The 19,205-nt window shown below is 39.8% G+C and overlaps 1 protein-coding gene across 1 annotated transcript in view; it reads right to left on the reverse strand.

Annotated features, from left to right (window-relative positions):
- Nucleotides 1-19,205, reverse strand: part of HADH (hydroxyacyl-CoA dehydrogenase) — a 48,044-nt gene that overhangs the window by 19,271 nt on the left and 9,568 nt on the right. The window contains exons 2-3 of the mRNA XM_079153591.1: nt 4,580-4,708; nt 1,024-1,181 (exon numbers count right to left, since the gene is read on the reverse strand). Coding sequence (XP_079009717.1) covers nt 1,024-1,181; nt 4,580-4,708 — 287 coding nt within the window. The remainder of the gene's footprint in view (nt 1-1,023; nt 1,182-4,579; nt 4,709-19,205) is intronic.

Below are 19,205 nucleotides of genomic sequence, written 5' to 3' on the forward strand. Positions count from 1 at the left end.
AGACAACCAGAGAGCAGTTAGGCCTGCCACTGTCACTAGGAATAAAGGTCAAACTCTTGACAGAACTCCTTTCTAGGGCAGGTGTTTTAATATCCAGGAGGGCTCCATGCTGACTTGGAAGTCAACCCCAGTATAAGAGTGTCCTCTGTATTTGTCAGATGTTTCTGCAGTCTGAGAGCACACTGATAGCGGAGTGATTATATATAGAGGACAGGAAGTCAGGGCTCTTTTCTGTCAGGTACCACAGCTCTGAAGGCTGACATTCTAGCAGGATGACACTGAGTGTCTCAACTGCTCACTGGTGGATCCCTGAGAATTATTTTTGCTTTTCAGGTCTAACCTATCAGGGCAATTAGTGTGTCAAAACAGGCTGCAAGAAAAACACAAATCAATCATTTGGGTCACAACTGCCAAAAGCCAAGAGTCGAGTGTAATAATACATAATGATAGGCTCTGGATTCTCAAGTAAGGCACAGCATCATGTGTGCACAAGCTTGATGACACTGCCTGGACGATCCCAGGTCCTGTGTGTGTCTACACATGACCCAGGTGGCAGTCCTTTGCCAGGAAGGCTGAAAGTAGTTACTGCTCCTTTAAATGCTCCCAAGAGTGTTTTCATTGAGCCCAGAAAATGCTCAAAATAGAGGAGTCTTGGGGAACTATATAGGTAGAAGGGCATTTCCTACAATAACACCATTCTGTCTGCATGAAACTGGCAGACTCTCTCCTCCATTCTATGGGAGTGCCCATGATCTGGATGCTGCAAGAAACATACAGGTCTATCCCTGGATGGACCTGTCCACTTAACAAGAGGCAATTTCACTCTCATTTGCAGATAAGAATCAGGTCAGGGCAGCCCAAGCCCAAGGAAGCAAATTAGGAGTGGGTGAATGCAGGGTAGTAAAGAAGTGGCCCTGGTGTCAGAAGATTCCTTCCTGGGAAAAGGCAACAAACAAAGAGGAATGCTCAAGGCCTGGGGAAGGAGCCCTGAGAACCTGACAAAAACATTCAGGGGTCACATACTCAGCAGCAAACTTGTCCAGCCTTTGGAAGAGCTCATTCTTCACCTTCAGATTCTCCACAATGGCCTCCACCACCAGGTCTGTGCTGTGGACAACAGACGCTGCATCTGTGCTGGTCGATATGCTGCTTAGGGTCTTCTCCACAAACTCATCACCAGCCTAATGCAGTGGGAGGAAAGAGAAGAGAGCAGTCACTGGGTTCACGGGAAAATGGTGGAACTTGCAACTAAGACAGGAGGAAGGAGGGCTGGAGAAATCAACATGCCCGGATACAACTTGAACATACCCTGAGAAATCAAACTGTTTCTACCTAAAGACAATAGCATCTCGATGCACTTCAATGTTCACAGGGCAACAATCTGCCTGTGAACAACCCTAGGCACAGCTATGAGGGCCCAGAGAGATAGGGTGATAAGAGCCCTGGCTGAGTGTTGGCATCCAGGACAGAGGGGACCTAAATTCAAACTCTGCATTTGCCATATGCCTAGTACAACTATCACTGTCCTCTCTTGGTAATGATCTGTCCAGTTCTTGGTTTTTCTTCAGTTACTAAACAGTGTTGTTCACAGCACCTATACTAGCCTGCTCTATCTGTTCTCAGAATACCTATGAAGCTTGCAATTTGTTTTTCCAGAAAAAGACAAAAGTTTAGGTCAACTCTACCATCAGTCTAGAGGTAGTGCAGACTACTCCCCTCTAAAAGAAGGCAGAGGAAAGCTGAAGTGAGCAGTCAAATAATAATCACCTATAATGTGCCAGCAACTGGTACATCAAAAACAAGCTAGATGCCATCTCTGCTCTCAAAACTCTTCTAGTCTCATCTTTTCCTCATTTTCTCCTATGACTCCAGGTTTCCACAAACAGACCTCAGCTGGGGCAGAAACAGAAGCAATGCCTCTATAAGCAGACATTTTATTTCAAGATGTAATTTATTTATAGGGTATTATAATAGTTATAATCAGCAAAGGGTTAGGCATGTAAAATCATCAAGGATTAAACACCCAGATCAGAATCATTCAACAGAAACACAATGTGAGATAAGAGGTAATTCTAAATTTTCTATTAGCCACATTTAAAAAAAAAAAGAAAAGAAATTAACAGGTGAAACCAATCTTATTTAACTCTAAGATACTATCACTTCAACATTTAATCAATATAAAAATATTGAAATTCTTTTTTTTTTTCTATTACGTCTTTAAAATATGGTGTCTAGTTTACACTTAGAGCACAACTCTTATTTGGATGAACCACATTTCAAGTGCTCAATAGTCACCCACGATTAGTAGGTATTGTACTAGTCAGCACTGGTTAAATGCAGTATGTCAACCACAGAAGTTACACTGACACCTCCCTCATCTGATGGTGACCCTGGTAGAGGAGAGAAAACATGAGAAGACTCGATTTCTGAGAAGTACCAATCAAGGACTGAGCAACTTGGGCATAGGAGACATCTTTATACCCCCATGGCAAGGTCAGAGTCTCAGCCCAAGGCTAAACTCTGCAGAGTTTAAAAAAAAAAAGGGCAAATGTAGCCCATCTGGGTTCAGACTTACTCTGTCCTTGCTAACCCTTAACCCAGGATTCTCAGGTCTGTCTGAACCCTCAACATAACACCCATTATGTCTGAGAACATGAAGGATAGGTAAAGAAGATCTTAATCTGCTTATGGTATTTAGTCTCTGGATTTCATCAAGAAGAGAATAAAATTATGTCCATGCTCATCATTCTGGTTTTTAAAAGATGACCAAACATTGGGAAAAAATGCAAATCACACCACAATGAGATACCACTCTATACCTTAAATATCTATCATGAATAAAAGGGAAAATAATAAGAGTTGCCTGGGATGGAGTGAAAATGGAACCTTCATACATTGCTGGTAGGGATATAAATCAAGGCAGTCACTATGGATCACAGTTTGGTGGTTCCTCACAAAGCTAAACATGGTACCATCACATAACCCAAAAATGCCAACTGTATGTACACATTCATCCCCGGTATTGGTGACAAGGTCTGGGGGAGGGTCAGTGCCAGGATGCCTGAGGATACTACAATCCTTAGATACTCAAGTACCTTATATAGAATGGCACAGTATTTTCCTATAACCTATATGCATCTTTCCATATACTATATATCATCTCTAGATTACTTGAAATACCTAAAAAATTTAAAAGCCATGTATTTGTTATACTGAATTGTTCAGAGAATAATTCTCAGTAGAGACACATTTTTTTTTTTCTGAGTATTTTTCATCTGCAGTTGGCTAAATCCAAAGATGTGGGAACCCATGGATAGAGAAGCTGATTATATATCCAAAAGAACTGAAAATAAGCAATATTCACTTCAACATTATTCACAATAACCAAAAAGTGAATGTCTCCTAATTCCATCAATAAAAGAAGAGATGAGCAAAGTCTGGCATATACATACAATGGAATGTTATTTAGCCATAAAAAGGAGAAAAATTGTGACACATGATACAAAATGGATGCATCATGAAAACTTTTTGCTAGGTGAAATAAGCCAGACTCAAAAGGACAAATATTAAATGATTCTACTTATATGAAGTACTGAAACAAGCAAGAAGCAAATTTATAGGGAGAAAGCAGATCGGAGGTTACCAGGGCTGGGGAACAGAAGGAATGGGAGTTACTGCTTAGTGGACAGTTTCTGGTTAAAAACACAAGATGGTTTTCAGTTGGAAGTGATGGACGTACAGCAATGTGAATGTAATTAGTGACACTGAGCTATGTACTTAAAATTGGCTAAAATGACAAGTTTTATGTCACATGTATTTTACAAAAATAAAGAAATTCAAAAAGGCAACTAGTAACAAGTAACAAATACCCTATTTGCAATATTCTTTGTGGGCACATGGAGCAAAATTCCAGTCAAGCCTCCAGGAAATCAATCTTAAGTAACTTTAACAAGGTGACAAAGGAAATACACATTCATTTGGGTAATTTGTGCAATATTTCTAATTAAATCTGAACTCCCAAGTGAAAGTGTGCTGGAAAAGCAGCAAGGTCCAATAAGAACAAATCAGTAAACCAGAGTTCCCAACCTCCTAAAAGTTCATCCTGGTTCTGTTCTAGAAAAGAGAGAATGACTCATCCTAGATTTGCCCCCCTCTAGTTTATCTTAAGAAGGGATATCAGCTAAGCAATCAAAAGTTTCTGTCTAAACACAGTGTTTATGTTTTTACCTTTCAAGTACATAATGTATTTCTTTTTCTCTCTCTTCTGTCCTTTTGACAAAATGGCTGTTCCTCAGTCCCAAATCTCTGTTCTTCTAGAATGAGTTCACCACCTCAGAAACATTTTCCTCAACCTCAAATCCTACCCAACAACAATACAGTTACTTACTTCTCCTGTTTTCTAATCAGCACATCCTGAATGTTTAGTGACTGTTATTATATGGAACTAAAATCGTGGGGAAATGAGTTTTCCACAAACAGACTTAAAACACCCACAGTAAGCTAAAGGTAGAAAACCCTACAAATGTGATGTGGTCAGAAGAGAAGACTGGTCTTAAGGACACTGATAACGATAAATTACCTTAGGGTTTTCTGCAAACTTCTTCTTTGACATTCTACGAAGGCTCTCCTCAATACTTTTTTTGGATTTTGCCAGGATGTCCTCTGTTTGGTCCACCAATACTACTGTGTGGCCAGTTGCTGCAGCAACCTAAAGCAAAATCAAATAAACAACAAGGAATTTCTTTTTAAAAGAAAGAAAACATAAAAGTTTAAAAAAGAGAAGAAAACAGTTCCAGATGCCATATGAATTCCACCAACATTTCACTCAAAGTAGTGAATGAACATCATAAACCAACATTAAACACACACTTCTTGCCAAGCACTCCTCTAAAAACTTTATGAGGAATATAGCATATTCTCAAAACAGCCTCATGAGGTTATAGAGCATCCTCAGGGGGGCACAAGAGGTAGACAGCAGAGCCAGGATCTGAACAAGGTTCTGGACGCCATGTTAGAACACCTTTCCATGCAGTGACTCCAGCTACACTGTTCAATACAGGAGCCATAACATGTGACCACTTAAGTGAAATCAAGGAAACTTCAAACTCAGTTCCTCAATCACACCAGGCATATTTCAAGTGCTCACCAGTCACCAACCCTTTTTCTTTTGAGCTGCAGCACTTGGGAAGCTCAAGCCCTTGATTCATCTTTCTGCAGTCCTTAAATCAGAAACAAGTGAGACTAAATTTAAGCTGGGTGTGATGGCTTACACTTGTAATCCCAGCAACTTGGGAGTCTGAAACAGGAGGATCACAAGTTTGAGGCCAGTCTCAGCAACTTAGTGAGGCCCTAAGCAACTTGGCTGAGAGCCTGTCTCAAAAGAATAAAAAGGGCTGGGGATGTAGTTCAGTGATAAAGTGTCCCTGAGTTAAATCCCCAGTACCAAAAAAACAAAAAAACAAACAAAAAAAAAAAACCCAAAAAACATTTAAAGAATTATGGTGGCTCAGTGGTAGAATACTTGCCCAGCATGTGTAAGGCATTGGGTTCAATTCTCAGCACTACATATAAATAATAACATAAAGATCCATTAACAAAAAAAGAAAAGAAATATGGTGGCAAAAGGTTCTGTGCTACTTAGCAAATAAGACTTGCATGAAATTGAAGTCTTTAGCCATTGAACAGTTTAAGACAGATGATTCCCTGCTTTTACCATATCATCCTTGGTTGGGGGAGGATCCTAAAGAACAGGTACACTTAGTGAAACTGCCAAGTTCACAAACAACCAGCTTGGTTTAGTCACGATCAGTGACAAGTCAATCTGTGTTTCATCAGTTTGCCAAGAGTTGCAGCAAGGACCATGGAATAGGAACTACAGTTAAAAATAGGCCATCAGGTCATCTTACAGACAAGAGTAAATGAATCAGCTTAAGTCAGAAGCTAGAGGACATATATGACCTATAACAAACACGGTTTAAAAAACCAGCACAAATGAGATGCCCCTCAGGATCTAGAAAACCCTGCAGAAGCACTGCTTTGGAACCTCTGGGCACCAATAGCATGTAGAGAGGAAGCAAATTAGCTGTAGTGGATCTGCCCAGAGAAGAACAAGGAGATGAAAGTTTTAAAAATTTGTCCCAAACCATTGTCATGTGAAATTTTTGAGGCCTGGTAACTAAAAGTAGAAAGTCAAAGAAAAGAAACAGAAACAAAATGGCAAAACCTAAAGGCATAGAGGTTCAAAAAACCAAAGCAAGACTCCCAGGAACAGTTTTCAAAATGGAAAGACAGGTTTTACAGGCAAATCAATTACAACTGTATCTTCAACTTCAACCATGGGGCAGGTATGTGTCTGAGCCTGTGGGGCTGGGGGTGGCATTAGAACCCCAAGGCCTGACAGCCTGCCTGGGAACCTCAGAGAAGAAAAGCTGCCAGGACTGAGGTCTGACCAACTACGGCAGGGCAATGGGGCAAAGGGATGAGTCATTCTGATAAAAGGACAGAAGCGAGCAGTAAGCCCAACTGTCAGCAGAAATATTTCACATGCTGCAGGCAGACAGCCCCAAATAAAACAATGTCCCCAAAGCAGAACACCCATCAAAGTTTCTCCCTAAGCAGCAAGAGACCAAAGACCAACTAGCTAACAGCTCAAATCATCTGATAGATATCTTCACCTCCAAATCAATAAATTCAAAATACAAAAGGCCAGAGCAAATTAGAGGCTATGTAGAAATAATTTAAAACAGCAGGCCTGAGTCAGCTACCCTTAAGAATCCTGTCTGCAAGTTGACCCTTGGCTGGCATCTGAAACTTACATTTTGTGAGGCTTCCCACCAAACTCTTACAAGTGTGCCCCTGTGCCTAAACTGTTTATGCAAATAAGGTAGCTTATGCTGAATGCCTGCTTTTCTTCTGAGTGTGGAATTTTGGACAGTGCCAGGCAGAGGGTGCTTACTTGACACACCCAACAAAAATCCTGGACACCTGAGTCTCTAGTTAGCTCTACTGATGACAGTGTTTCATAAGTGCTGTCATACTTGTTGCTGGGGCAAATGAGTATGCCCTGTGTGACTATACTGGGAGAAGACCCTTGGAAGTCCTCACTTGATCTCCTCTAGACTTCACCCACTTCACCTTCCTCTTTGGCTGTCTTTGTTTCGTTACCCTTTTGCAGCAAGAAATTACCATCATGAGTAAGACTATATGCTGAGTCCTGTGAGCTCTTCTAGCAGTCACCAAATCTTGGTGGGGTTGGGGGTTAGTGGGGAGCCCTACAGTAGAAACTAAGAAAATAAATCTCAAATTCTGGTTGGAGCTGGTGAAGAAACTGAATTTCTTTAAGATGGGTGGTCCTTGGTAGCCACAGCTGACAGGCAGGAGTGATGGTCATGATCAGGTACATCATCTGCAAGTCATGGGCAAGGTGCTGCCTTGGAGGCTTTTCATTTTTGTCTTGGCTAATCTATTTACAGTGCCTCTGGAATGACACAAGTGATTTTCACTTTACTCCTCTTGACCTCTCCTCTAGGTCGTTCCTGAGCTGGCCAAGCAGGATTCCTGATTGCTCTCCACCAAGTACCAATCTTCTTGCTCCCACTTCACTTCCAGCAGACACCATCTAGGTTTTCTCAGGTCTTCAAGGAGGTAGAAGATTTGAGTATATTTGATGCAACAAAGTTGAAGGAAACAGACACAAAGAAGGACAAGGGGGCAGTGCCCTCTTACTGAGAGTTTATGATCTCACTGAGAAAAACAAACACAATGATACAAGGCTTTGTAGATGAGATGTCCCACAAAATAAAAGCTGCCATGATGAGCAATCGAGGCAGGCATCAGATCTCATTAGGCTAGATGAGAGGAACACACCTAGAATGGGCCCAGTGTCTTAAATGACCCTGAAGAAGTGGGCCGTAGCAAGAGGGGCAGGTGGCACCACAGGTGGTGTTTTTAGAGAGCTACTTTCTGAGTTACCATAATCACATTTGACTGTGCTCATCATTAGATATGTTTGGTTATGTTACAGAAGAGCCATAATGCTAGCCTCATAATTACTTCTTTTAAACCTATAACTGAATCAAATCTAGAGAAGAAGCGCCTTTATATATATATATATATTAAAAAAAAAAAAGGAAGAAGAAGCAAGCATATTTATAAAAACATTAAAATTCAATTAGGAAAAAAATGTCCAGAAAGCATTTTGGGCTTAAAAGCTCACCTTCCACTCCCACCCAAAGTCCTCTGATAAACACCCCACGCCCACAAAGATGACAATGGGCCAATCCAGCCTCTGCCTTTTCTCATCCTGGTGTCTGCAGAACACACCAGAGACAAAACATATGTGCAGACATTGGCCAAAACAGAGCTATTAAATCAAAGCTCTCTGGGCAACCTTCCAGGAGAGCAAAGTGCGCGTGTCGCATGATCATGTCAGTGATTGTGTAAAAGGTCTGTGTATATTCTTGTCTCATTTCTAACAGATATGCTCAGAGACACAAAGTCAGCAACTTTCTGGGGGTAATTTCATGTCTTATTCATCTTTGCAAATCCCAGTGCCTAGCCCACAGTGAACACACAATGTGTGAACAACACAAGGTATGTATTAGATGCTTAATAAAATATCCACAGGATTATGGGCCCAATATTCTTAGCTTCTAGTACTCTACCCCACATAGGCTCAATATTCCTCTCCTACTAGTGAGTTAGTCTACAGGGCTACCACAGAGATGGCCTCAGGATACAGGCAGTCTTGCCACTGCTCCCATGCAATCCACAAAAAGCTGCATGATTCTCATTCCAGACTGGCTTGGCAAAAAGGCAACCTTAAGCACAGGTAAGCTGCTATAGGCCACCTAAGAGTCAGCTTGTTTCTTTCTGAATTATTAATGCGCTTGCCCTACTTTTCCTATGAGAACCAAGATAAGTCTCTCTACCTTCTCTCAACAGAAAAAAAAAAAAAAAGCCTTTAAAGAGAAAAATGTCAAATGCAGGAAAAATACAAGGTACCATGTACTGAGTACCTACCAAGTGCCCGGCTCAACTCTGCATTTTCCCAAGACTACTTCTGAGTGATCAAACAACGTTGTTGAAGTAGATAACATCCTTTTTGCAAAAGAATAAATGGAACTGGAGAGGTTGAGTCACTTGCCTAAGATCACTTAGTTGTTAAGCCACAAAGCCATCTTATTTCTAACAGATATGATTCAAATTGAGACTACCCAAGTCCTGAATTGTCTTCTTGTAATCCAATTAGGAGTTCAAGGAAAGTTGCCTTGTTTATTGAAGCTATCAAATTTCAAGATACAATAATAAAATAACATTTTGCAGAAATTTCATGCTGATTTTTTTTCTTTTTTTGCATCCTCTTTCCCCCTTGCCTTACTTAGTAACTATTATGGACTTGATAGTATCATTAAAAAGTCCTCTTATGTAACTAAATAATTACATGTCAGTTCTTCCCCAAAGTGACGTTCTAATACACCTTAACAGGCATTATGAAACTGGCATCACTGTTTAATTTTATATAGAAACGTATTTTTATATAGAATATATAAAAACATTTTTTTATATTCTGAGGTGTACAGAAGTTAAAATAACATGTCTCAAGTCCCATGGCCACAAAATACAGTAACACACACCATCAACAAGCATCTTTTGGCCTCAAATTGGTCATGGTAATGGCAAAAATTACTAGACAAACCAGAGCACCTACTTAGACAAATGACAGTGTTTTAAGACTTAAAAGCAATAAGGCACACTAAATACAGCTCTAGCACAGGGGTTCTCAAAGAGTGGGTTCTCGACCAGCAGCAGCAACGTCAGCTGGGGAATTGTAATAAATGTAAATTCTCAGACTCTAAACCCAGTCAATCACACTATGGCAAGACTTGAATATGATTCTGATGTTCACTCAGATTTGAGAGCCTCTGCTCTAAGATCTGTACCCCAATCTGGCTACAGACTAGAATCAGTTGGGGAACATTTAAAATGACCACAGTCCAGAACAGGCCCCACCTGCAGGTATTCTGATTCAGTTTAGTCTGGGATGGCACCTACGCACTTGCATTTTTAAACACATCCTGTTATGATTTAGACATGAGGGGTTCCCCAAAAGTTCATGTGTGAGACAATGCAAGAAAGTTTAGCAATGAAATGATTTTGAGAGCCTTAACAACTCAGTACATTAATCCACCTGAATGGATTAACTAGGTGGTAATTCTAGGCAGGGAGGGTGTAGCTGGAGGGCCTGGATCACTAGGGTATGCCTCTGGAGTTTATATTTTGTCCCTGGTGAGCAGAGATCTGTCGGCTTATTCCCATTTCTTGAGTTGCCTGCCTCTGCTAACTTCTTCTGCCATGATGCTCTGCCTCACCTTGGGCCCAGAGCAATGGGGTTGGCCATCTATGGTCTGAGACCTCTGAAACCATGAACCCCCAAAAAACGTTTCCTCTTCTACATTGTTATCATCAGGTCTTCTGGTCACAGTATCAAAAAAGCTAAAACACATACCCAGATTATTTTAATGCCCAGTCATTATGCCCAACATGCGCTGCTCTAAAAGAATTTTGTTGGGATGGGGGCATCCAGTTAGTCCTGATTCCTATTCCCTACCCACACCAGCTTTGCCAACTATTTCCTCAAACCACCAAAGAAGCCAGCAAATCTCTGCCCCTAAACCAGTACAGTTTCAAGTCTTCCTGCAACTGTCTGTCCATGAATTAAGTACCAGACATCATCCTGAAGATGCTATCCAGAAGGTTTTCCTCCCCAAATTCCCCCAAAAAGGTCAGGCCCTACCAAGCCCCCTTGTGCCTAGGACTGCTGGACATCAGTGTCTTGCTCCCCTAAATAGAACATGTTTCTTAATTCTTTTATTGAAGGTCAGGCTCTGCACTTTTGCCCCACTTATATTTTGGTCCCTTCTCCTCAAATGGCTCTCTTCTAAAACCTCTAGTCACATTTGCATCTACCATGTCCTGCACCCACTCTTGCTACTAGGTACCCTCCAACACTACTGAGCTAACGACCTCCCTTTTCTTCTCCATAGGCCACAATGCTGGGGGGAAATATGGAACCTTCCAGAGAAGAAATTCCTTGAAAGGCTCCACGACCAACTGAAATGAGAGTCCATGAATGTTTGTCACCCCTAATAACAGCTCCCACTAGGAGTACCTTCCTGCACCAAATATCAGGACTACCTAAACTCAATTTTATTTAACCAATTATTCAACTTCAAATGCCAATTTTAATGAAGTGTCATTTTATAGTTCTATAGTTTATTATCTTAAAAATGAGATAATTATGATATTAAAAACTCAATTAAATGAGCTTATGATTGTTTTTGATATTTGGAACAGGAAAATTCATCAATTACCATTATGCCTATAGCCATTCATTCAAAGAGAAGAACAAGGTAATACAAAAGTGTCTACAGCATAAATATCATGACCATCATGAGGTTCAATTCTCTGGCACGTTATCAAGTGCCTGTGACTCCTTCATTCTCCCATAACTTTCCTTCTTCAAGCCATGGCAAAAGATTCTTGGAGGAGATATTATGACTTTACCTAAAACAAATATTATTATGAATGTAAATTTGCACAAAGTGTACTGATGTCTCAGATCTCATTAGTGACAAAAATAAAGTCATATAATACATAATATGCTTCTATTAATGTTAGGATTGTCAATGAAAACACAGATTTTAAAAAAGTTCCTATAGAAAGAACTTTTGAATCCCCCCAAATAAGTCTAAAGACCCTAGTTTGAAAATCAATTTGATCTTCTCTAACCTTTTTGGTAACCATGAGAGGAAATGTTAAGAAAGGTGTGTAAGGCAAGTTACAGTACCAAATAAATATTTAAACTGAACATAGTAACACTTGGTTAAACTTTTCTTTCTGTACTATGCAATACCCTAAACTTCAGTTGAGAGACACAGTATTTCTTCAGCAAAACTCTCCCCAATTGGGTTTCCAGCCTCCAAGCTCAATTCTCTAACCCTTGACAGAGGTTCATTTCATCTTCTGAAAGTCCAACTCAAACGCTGTCTCCACAGGCGCATGTTCCTTCCTCCACCAGATAACCAAGTCTTGAACTATAAAACTCGTAACTCCTAAAGCTTACTCAAGTTCTTCAGCCGTTTATTTTTTTTATCTTAAAAATCTCTCTTCCACCATGGATGGTGGCACACACTGTAATCCCCAGCTTCTTGGGAGGCTGAGGCAGGAGAATAGAAAGTTCAAGGTCAGCCTCTGCAAATTAGAAAAGACCCTCCCTAAAAATAAAAAAAATAAAATAAAAAGGGTTGGGTGATATGACTTGGTGGTAAAGCACCCTGGTGTTCAATCCCCAGTACTAAAAAAGAAAAGAAAAAAAAAACTCTCTCTTCCATCTAACTTCTCTCTTCTCTCTCCCTTCATTCTTTCTTGTAACAATTATCCCTAATTGCTGCTGAGACCTGCTGGGAGTCATCTATGAATGATGATTGTGAATTGAGTGATGTTTGAACCACAGGCAGGGAAGTTGCTGTCTTGGAAACTCTCAGGCAGAAATGCCCTGGTGTGAGACCGCCCACTTCATGCTGGCACCCTGACCTGCTCACTGTTCAAGTTTAAGCACAACCTCCTGGACATGGGGGTAGCATGCCAAACGCCAATCAACCTGTTCGTTGCAGGACCCCTGTCACACCCAGAACCAAGCACCCAAATAAAACTCCTCCTACTGAAACCTTACCCCCACATTTGATGTACTCCCCCTTAAATAAAGAATTGGGGCCTTTTTCAGTTGTTCAGTTCCAGTTCCTATCAGGACTGGAAGACACATCAGGTGCTCCACTTTTTATATCTAATATTTGGTTTTGTCTTTAATCTTTTTACTGATTATTTCAAACTTTTCATTTTCTCAGATGGCTCATACCTCCTGAGCAGGAAACTGCTCTGTCAGGGTCCTGGCCACTCCATCATATCTGGCACCTTAACAATTAAAGAAGGGGGATATGCTTTGAGCCATTTATGAACCATGTGTGTGAACTGAGCAACGTTCCAGCCATAGGCAGGAAAGTTGCTATCTTGGGAACTCCCAGGCAGAGAGGCCAAATGTTTTCCTAATACATATATGATGGTTCCTGGCCAAGGGTTCTAGTTTCTTCTCTCGAATAAAACTTCAAGTCCTGGCTAGATGCTGTGGCACCCACCTATAATCCCAGTGACTCGGGAGGTTAAAGCAGGAAGATTCCAAGTTTGAGGCCAGTCTAAGCAACATAGAAAGATCTTGCCTCAAAATAAAAGATAAAAAGGGTTGCGCATGTAGTTTAGTGGTAAAGTGTCCCTGTGTTCCATTCTCAGTACCAAAAAAAATAAAATAAAATAAAATCCCAGTTGTTTCACATGATCAAGTCTTCATTCACAGTTTTCAGTTATGTTGGTTTAAAGCTAAAAACAGAACAAAGGGTTATGTTTTTCTTGGCAGCCACACAACTACAGTGGAGCATACAAACACTCCAGACAGTGGGGAAACCTCTGGACAGTTCAGGTAAGAAATGTAGAGGTTACTAGAAAATGCTTTCCATCAAATGATCAAAGACCGCAGAAAAAAATCTTGCCTCCTTGAAGGTGAGAACTTTTGAACACTTGCCCCCCACAAGTGTGCATTCCTAGGAATGGACCAGAACTACCATTTAGAGCATAGGATGTAGCACTGCATTCTGTCCTTCACTTACCACTGGGCTACTGACTCAGCATCTGCTTGATACCTGACTCAAGGTCCCTAGATAAAATGATAAATAAAATAAATTCTCGGCTCTCAGAAAGCTTCACTTCTCATATATTATTCCATTCCATCTTCCTAACAGCCATTAAGGGGAGGCATGCTACTCTCACTGTAACAATAAGCAAACTGAAAATTGACAAGTGACTGGAATGGGAAGTTGGAGCTGCCTGCTCACATGCTATTCTTGACCCTGTAAGCCATGGTTGGGTCTGAGGGCAAGAGTCCCAAACAAGCTGAGCCAGGGCCAGATTTTGGCACCCATGTACCAACTGGGAACTGGAAAATACCCCTTAACCTTTGTCAACTGTCTCTAATTCTGTATAACTGGGGTAAAATACTGTTGGGAAGATTCAGTGAGTTCATACAATTTGAACACCTACAACAGTTCCCAATAATAGTTTATTATTTGTATTCTTGGCTGCCCCTTTCTCCTTTTGTAAGGGCCTGAGGCTTATAATTAGACCCAGGTACAGTCTTCTAAACTAGAGTTAACCCTTGAACAACAACACAGCTGCAAACAGCATGGGTCTACTTGTAAGCAGATTTCTTTGGAGATTTGTAACCATTTGAAAAAGCTGGCAGACAAATCTTCCTAGAAATTTTTTTTAAATAAAAAAAGTTAGGTATGCCAATGATGCATAAATGTATATAACTGTCTATTTTATTACCTACTCCCATAACATATAAACAAACCTATTTTAAGAAGTTAAAATTTATCAAAATGTATACCCACAAACACAGACCATACATGGTATCATTTGCAGTTGAGAGAAATGTAAACAAAGTATCAAATCATAGCTGCACAGAATTAACTGAGGTACACTCTGCAATGCTGTAATCATTTCATAGTATCCAAGTACCACTGCCATGGGCTCAAGTGCCACTGTTAACTGTCTCTGTATAAGCAGTGTGGTCTCTTCAATAAACCACATTAGCACAGTAAAAAGTGATCTCTTAGGGTCCTTGCATAACTTTCACTGTATTTAATACATATGACATACAGAATCTGTATCAAAAGACTTTTGTTATAGGTAAGTCTTCCAGCCAACAGCAAGCTAGTAATAGTTAAGTTTCTGGGGAGTCAAAAACTATATATGCATTTTTAATAGTGGAGGGACTGGGATTCCTAAGCCCTGAATTGTTCGTGAGTCACCTGTATTTTATTTTGCTTTTGACCTTACACCTTCTGATCTCAAGAACTGTTCTCCTTTCAGTTTTCATTTTCAGGTATTCCCTCCATTTTTTTTTTTTTTTTTTTTTTTTTTCAGTTTTATAAACATGCTGGGATCTCACTCTATTTAAAAAGTAAGAAAGAAAAAAGTGGGAAGGGGAGCTTCCTTAACTATCTAAAGCTGGCTTTGGCTTCGCCACCAAAGTCCTTCCATTACTGGGTGGCACAGTGGTATACTGAGGGCCAAGTTCTAGATTCAAACCCTCATTGCTCAGGCTGGGGATGTTGCTCAGTGGTAGAGTGCTTGCTTAGCACTCCCAGCGTGAGACATTGGGTTCAATTCTCAGCACTACAAAATAAATAAATAAATAAATAAACACATAAAATAAAGGTATTTGTCCATCTATAACTAAATAAATAAATAAACAAACAAATCCTCACTGCTATGCTTTGAATGTGTCTTCTTCAATGTCAGGTACTGCCAATGTGGTAGAATTAAGAGGTAAAGACTTTAAGAGATGAACAGGCCACGAGGCTTCTCCCTCATGAGTGAGATTAGTGCCTTTATAAAGGAGCATATCAGAGGGAGTACGTCTAGCTTGCTCTTCTCATCTGCCATATGAGAACACAGCATTTCTCCCTTCTGTAGGACACACCAAGAAGGCCCTCATCAGATACCCAATGCCAACTCCTTGATCATGAACTGTAAGAAAATAAATTTGTATTCTTTACCAATTACCTGTTCTCAGGTGTTCTGTCAGAGCTGCGCAAAACAGACTAAGACAATGGCTTAGCCACTTACTATGTGGTTTTGGTCAAGTTATGCAATCTCTCTGTGATCTGTAGGATGCCCATACCACAGGACTAACATGAGGATTAAAGTTAATGCACTAGAGTTAGGGATACAGAGCTCAGTGGCAGAACATGTGTGCTTAGCATGTGGATGGCCCTTGAAAGGAGTGGGGAGGGGAGAGAGGGAGGAGAAGAAATTAAAGCATTTAAAATATCTAAACTGAAGCCTGGCACATGGAAGATGCACAAAGCTTGTCAGCTACTAATCTATTCACACTTGGTGCTTCCACGTTCTCTAGAGCCATTCAATTCCTTAATTCAAATTATATGGCTTCTGTCTCAAGTCTTTTTGTGTTGCTATAACAAAATACCATAGACTATGTACTGTATATACAATGAATTTTATTTCTCACATTTGTGGAGGCTGGAAATCCAAGATCAAAGTGCCAACAGGTTTGCTATCTAGAGAGGGCTATGCTGCTTCCAAGACAGGGCTCTGTTGATGTGTCCTCTGCAGGGAACACCACTGTGTCCTCACACAGTGGAAGGAATAGGAGGGGCAAAATTGCTCCCTCAAGCCTTTTTATAAGGCAATAATCCATTCATGAAGGTAGATCCCAACAGCCGTTATCATTTCCTAAAGCCCCCGCCTCTTAATACTGTTGCATTGGGGATTCAGTTTTAACATGAATTCTGGAGGAAATACATTTAAGCCAAAGCACCACTGTTTCATGAAATTACAGATAATATGCCAATGACTGCTATAGTTTGAATAGGATCTGTCCCCACCAAAACTTATGTTTGAGCCTTGGTCACTGCACACTGGTACTGACAGTTGGGGACTAATGAGAGGTGTCTGGGTTATGAGGACAGAGTCGTTATGAAGAGATTAACACCTTTCTCACAGGAGGGGTTTAGTCATCACAAAAGCAGGTTGTTATAAAGCAGGTTTGGCTTCTTTGGCTTTCTCTAGCTTCTCTTCTGCATGAGCCCATTTACCCTTCTGCTTTCTACCATGAGTACAAAGAGGATGGCCCTTATCAAATGTGGCTGCCTGATCTTGGACATTCCAACTTCATAACTGTGAGCTGAATAAACCTCTTTTCTTTATAAATTGTCTAGTCCCAGGTATTATTATAGCAACAGAAAACAAATGGAGACAAAGGTCTTCTGACAGGTAAAGCCAATGCCTATTCTTTGGCTTCATCTTTTATTTTTGCATGGTTCTGCACATTGCCAATTAGGATTTCCATTTAAACTGTAATTTCTTATACATTGTTCCTTTTGGGCAAATGAATTGACTTTTCTTGATTTTCTCAGCTTTTAAACAAAGGTATTCTTTAAGGTTCTGCTTTCAATATTCTTTTCTTCTGGCTCTATATTCTTTGCTTCTGAAATCTCAATCATTCCCATAATTCCAACTATGCCTGAAACATATTCTATCTTAAGTTAGAGTCATCATCTCCACCCTAAAACCAATTTTCACTGACCTTCATGAATGGTACCACTATTCTACAAATCACAACTTGCTGGATAATATCCTAATTTTAATTATTTCTGCTGACTATTTAAAATCCATTTCAAATGGTATCCTCTTCGTCAAGAGGACAAACAAATTTACTCTTTTTCTGTTTTGAAACCTTAGAGCAAGATTTTTACTGCTTCTATTATGCAACTTTAACACCAAAGTGACTATGTCACTTAAGTTTTTGTTCAACCTCTGCTGTTAGACTTAAAATCTCTTAATAATACAAATCGACTTAGTCTTTGCATGTCCCTAGGATTTATCACATGCCTTGCACACGATAGGTACCCCATAACTGCAAAATAACAAATACTTTGGAATATAGTAACCCAAGCCTATACAAACCAAACACACCACACTTCTTCCTCTTCCATGCCATTTCATGGTTCCATGCTCTCACCTGTGTGGTTTTCTCTGCCAGGCATGTTCTTCTCCCTCACTGCTGCCTAGAGAATTCCATATCTTTCATAATCCAACGGAGATTATGTATCCTTTAATGAAACTTCTTCCTACCCCTAGCAGACAGTCACTTCTTTGTGCCCCTACTAATTTATAGATAAAACAAATATTTTGTGTAGGACTCAAAATACTGAGAGAAGATGGACAAACAAACAGGTAACAGAATGTTAAGCTGGTATGACTCACCAGCAACCAATAGCTGCTCAGTAATATAATGGTAGTCCAAACCACAGGACTAGAACATGACAGATAAAAGAAAACTGACCATAGGTTCTTTCATGTAAAAATTTCACAAGTTTGGTCATTAATCAGTCAGAATGTTAGAGAAACTCCAGATGTGAAGAAAGAATGATAAATGAGAAATGAAAAAGGTGATCAACACCAACTTTGGATTATAAACTCATGATAACAATATAGGACTGCTTCAAAAGAGTTGCTGCAACATCTAGTAGTTCAGATTCTGAAGTTGTTGTCACTATAAATTCCATTATAGGGTTGTTTTGTCACACCCATATCCAAAACCAACTTGAATTTCCAGTAAATGTAAATTTTATATATATACAAGCAATACATATATATGTATTTAAATATATATATAATGTATATATACATATATACCCTTTTTTAATGTCATTTTTTTTTCCTTACCATAAGAAGCTATATCCTATGTTTCACATCTTAAGTATTTTAAAAACCTTCCCTTGGACTAGGGGTTATAGCTCAGTAGTAGAGTACATGTTCAGCATAAGCAAGGCCCTGGGTTCCATTCACTGTACTATGTCTTACCTTAAGGTAATGTATCCAAACTATTAAAACTTTCATCTGTATCAAGTTACATCGCAGACATGACAGGCAGGCAGTCTTTATTATAATTAGTTATTCATATCTGTATTTTTTCCTCTACATAGTAGGCTCCTCAAGAGTATCAGCCACATCTTACCTTTCATCTGCCCCACTCCCACTGCCTTGCACATTAGCAACACTTCCGATGAACATATGAATGATGGATCCCCCCGCCCTTTTTTTTCTTTTGGTAATACTGAGAATTGAACTCAGCTCCTCACACGTCAGGTATGCACTCTGCCGTGAAGCAACATCCCCAGCCCTTATCACGGTCTCTCTAGGTTATGCAGGCTGGCCTGTAACATGCAATGTTCCTGCTTCACTTCCTAGCTGCTGGAATTACAAGCCTGTACCACCAAACCCAGCCTTTTCTATTTTTAAAAAGTCTCAATTTGTAAATTATTTTAGAAATAAGTTCTCAAGAAATCAAGACTGGTTTTGTTAGCTAGGAAAACATTAGAAAAACAAACTTTATATAAATTTCAAATTATTTTAAAATTATGCAAAATTAAATTAATGAGAAATCACTTTTGTTTAAAAAGAATAAGAAAAAAAAGGAGCTAATAGCAGACTTCAGTCAATTGTCAAATATAAAAAAGTCACAAAAGTCTCTCTGTTATTTTGGTGAGCAGATTAGATTTCTGGCA

This window comes from Sciurus vulgaris, assembly GCF_902686455.1.
Source record: "Sciurus vulgaris genome assembly, chromosome: 9".
Classification (NCBI taxonomy): domain Eukaryota; kingdom Metazoa; phylum Chordata; class Mammalia; order Rodentia; family Sciuridae; genus Sciurus; species Sciurus vulgaris.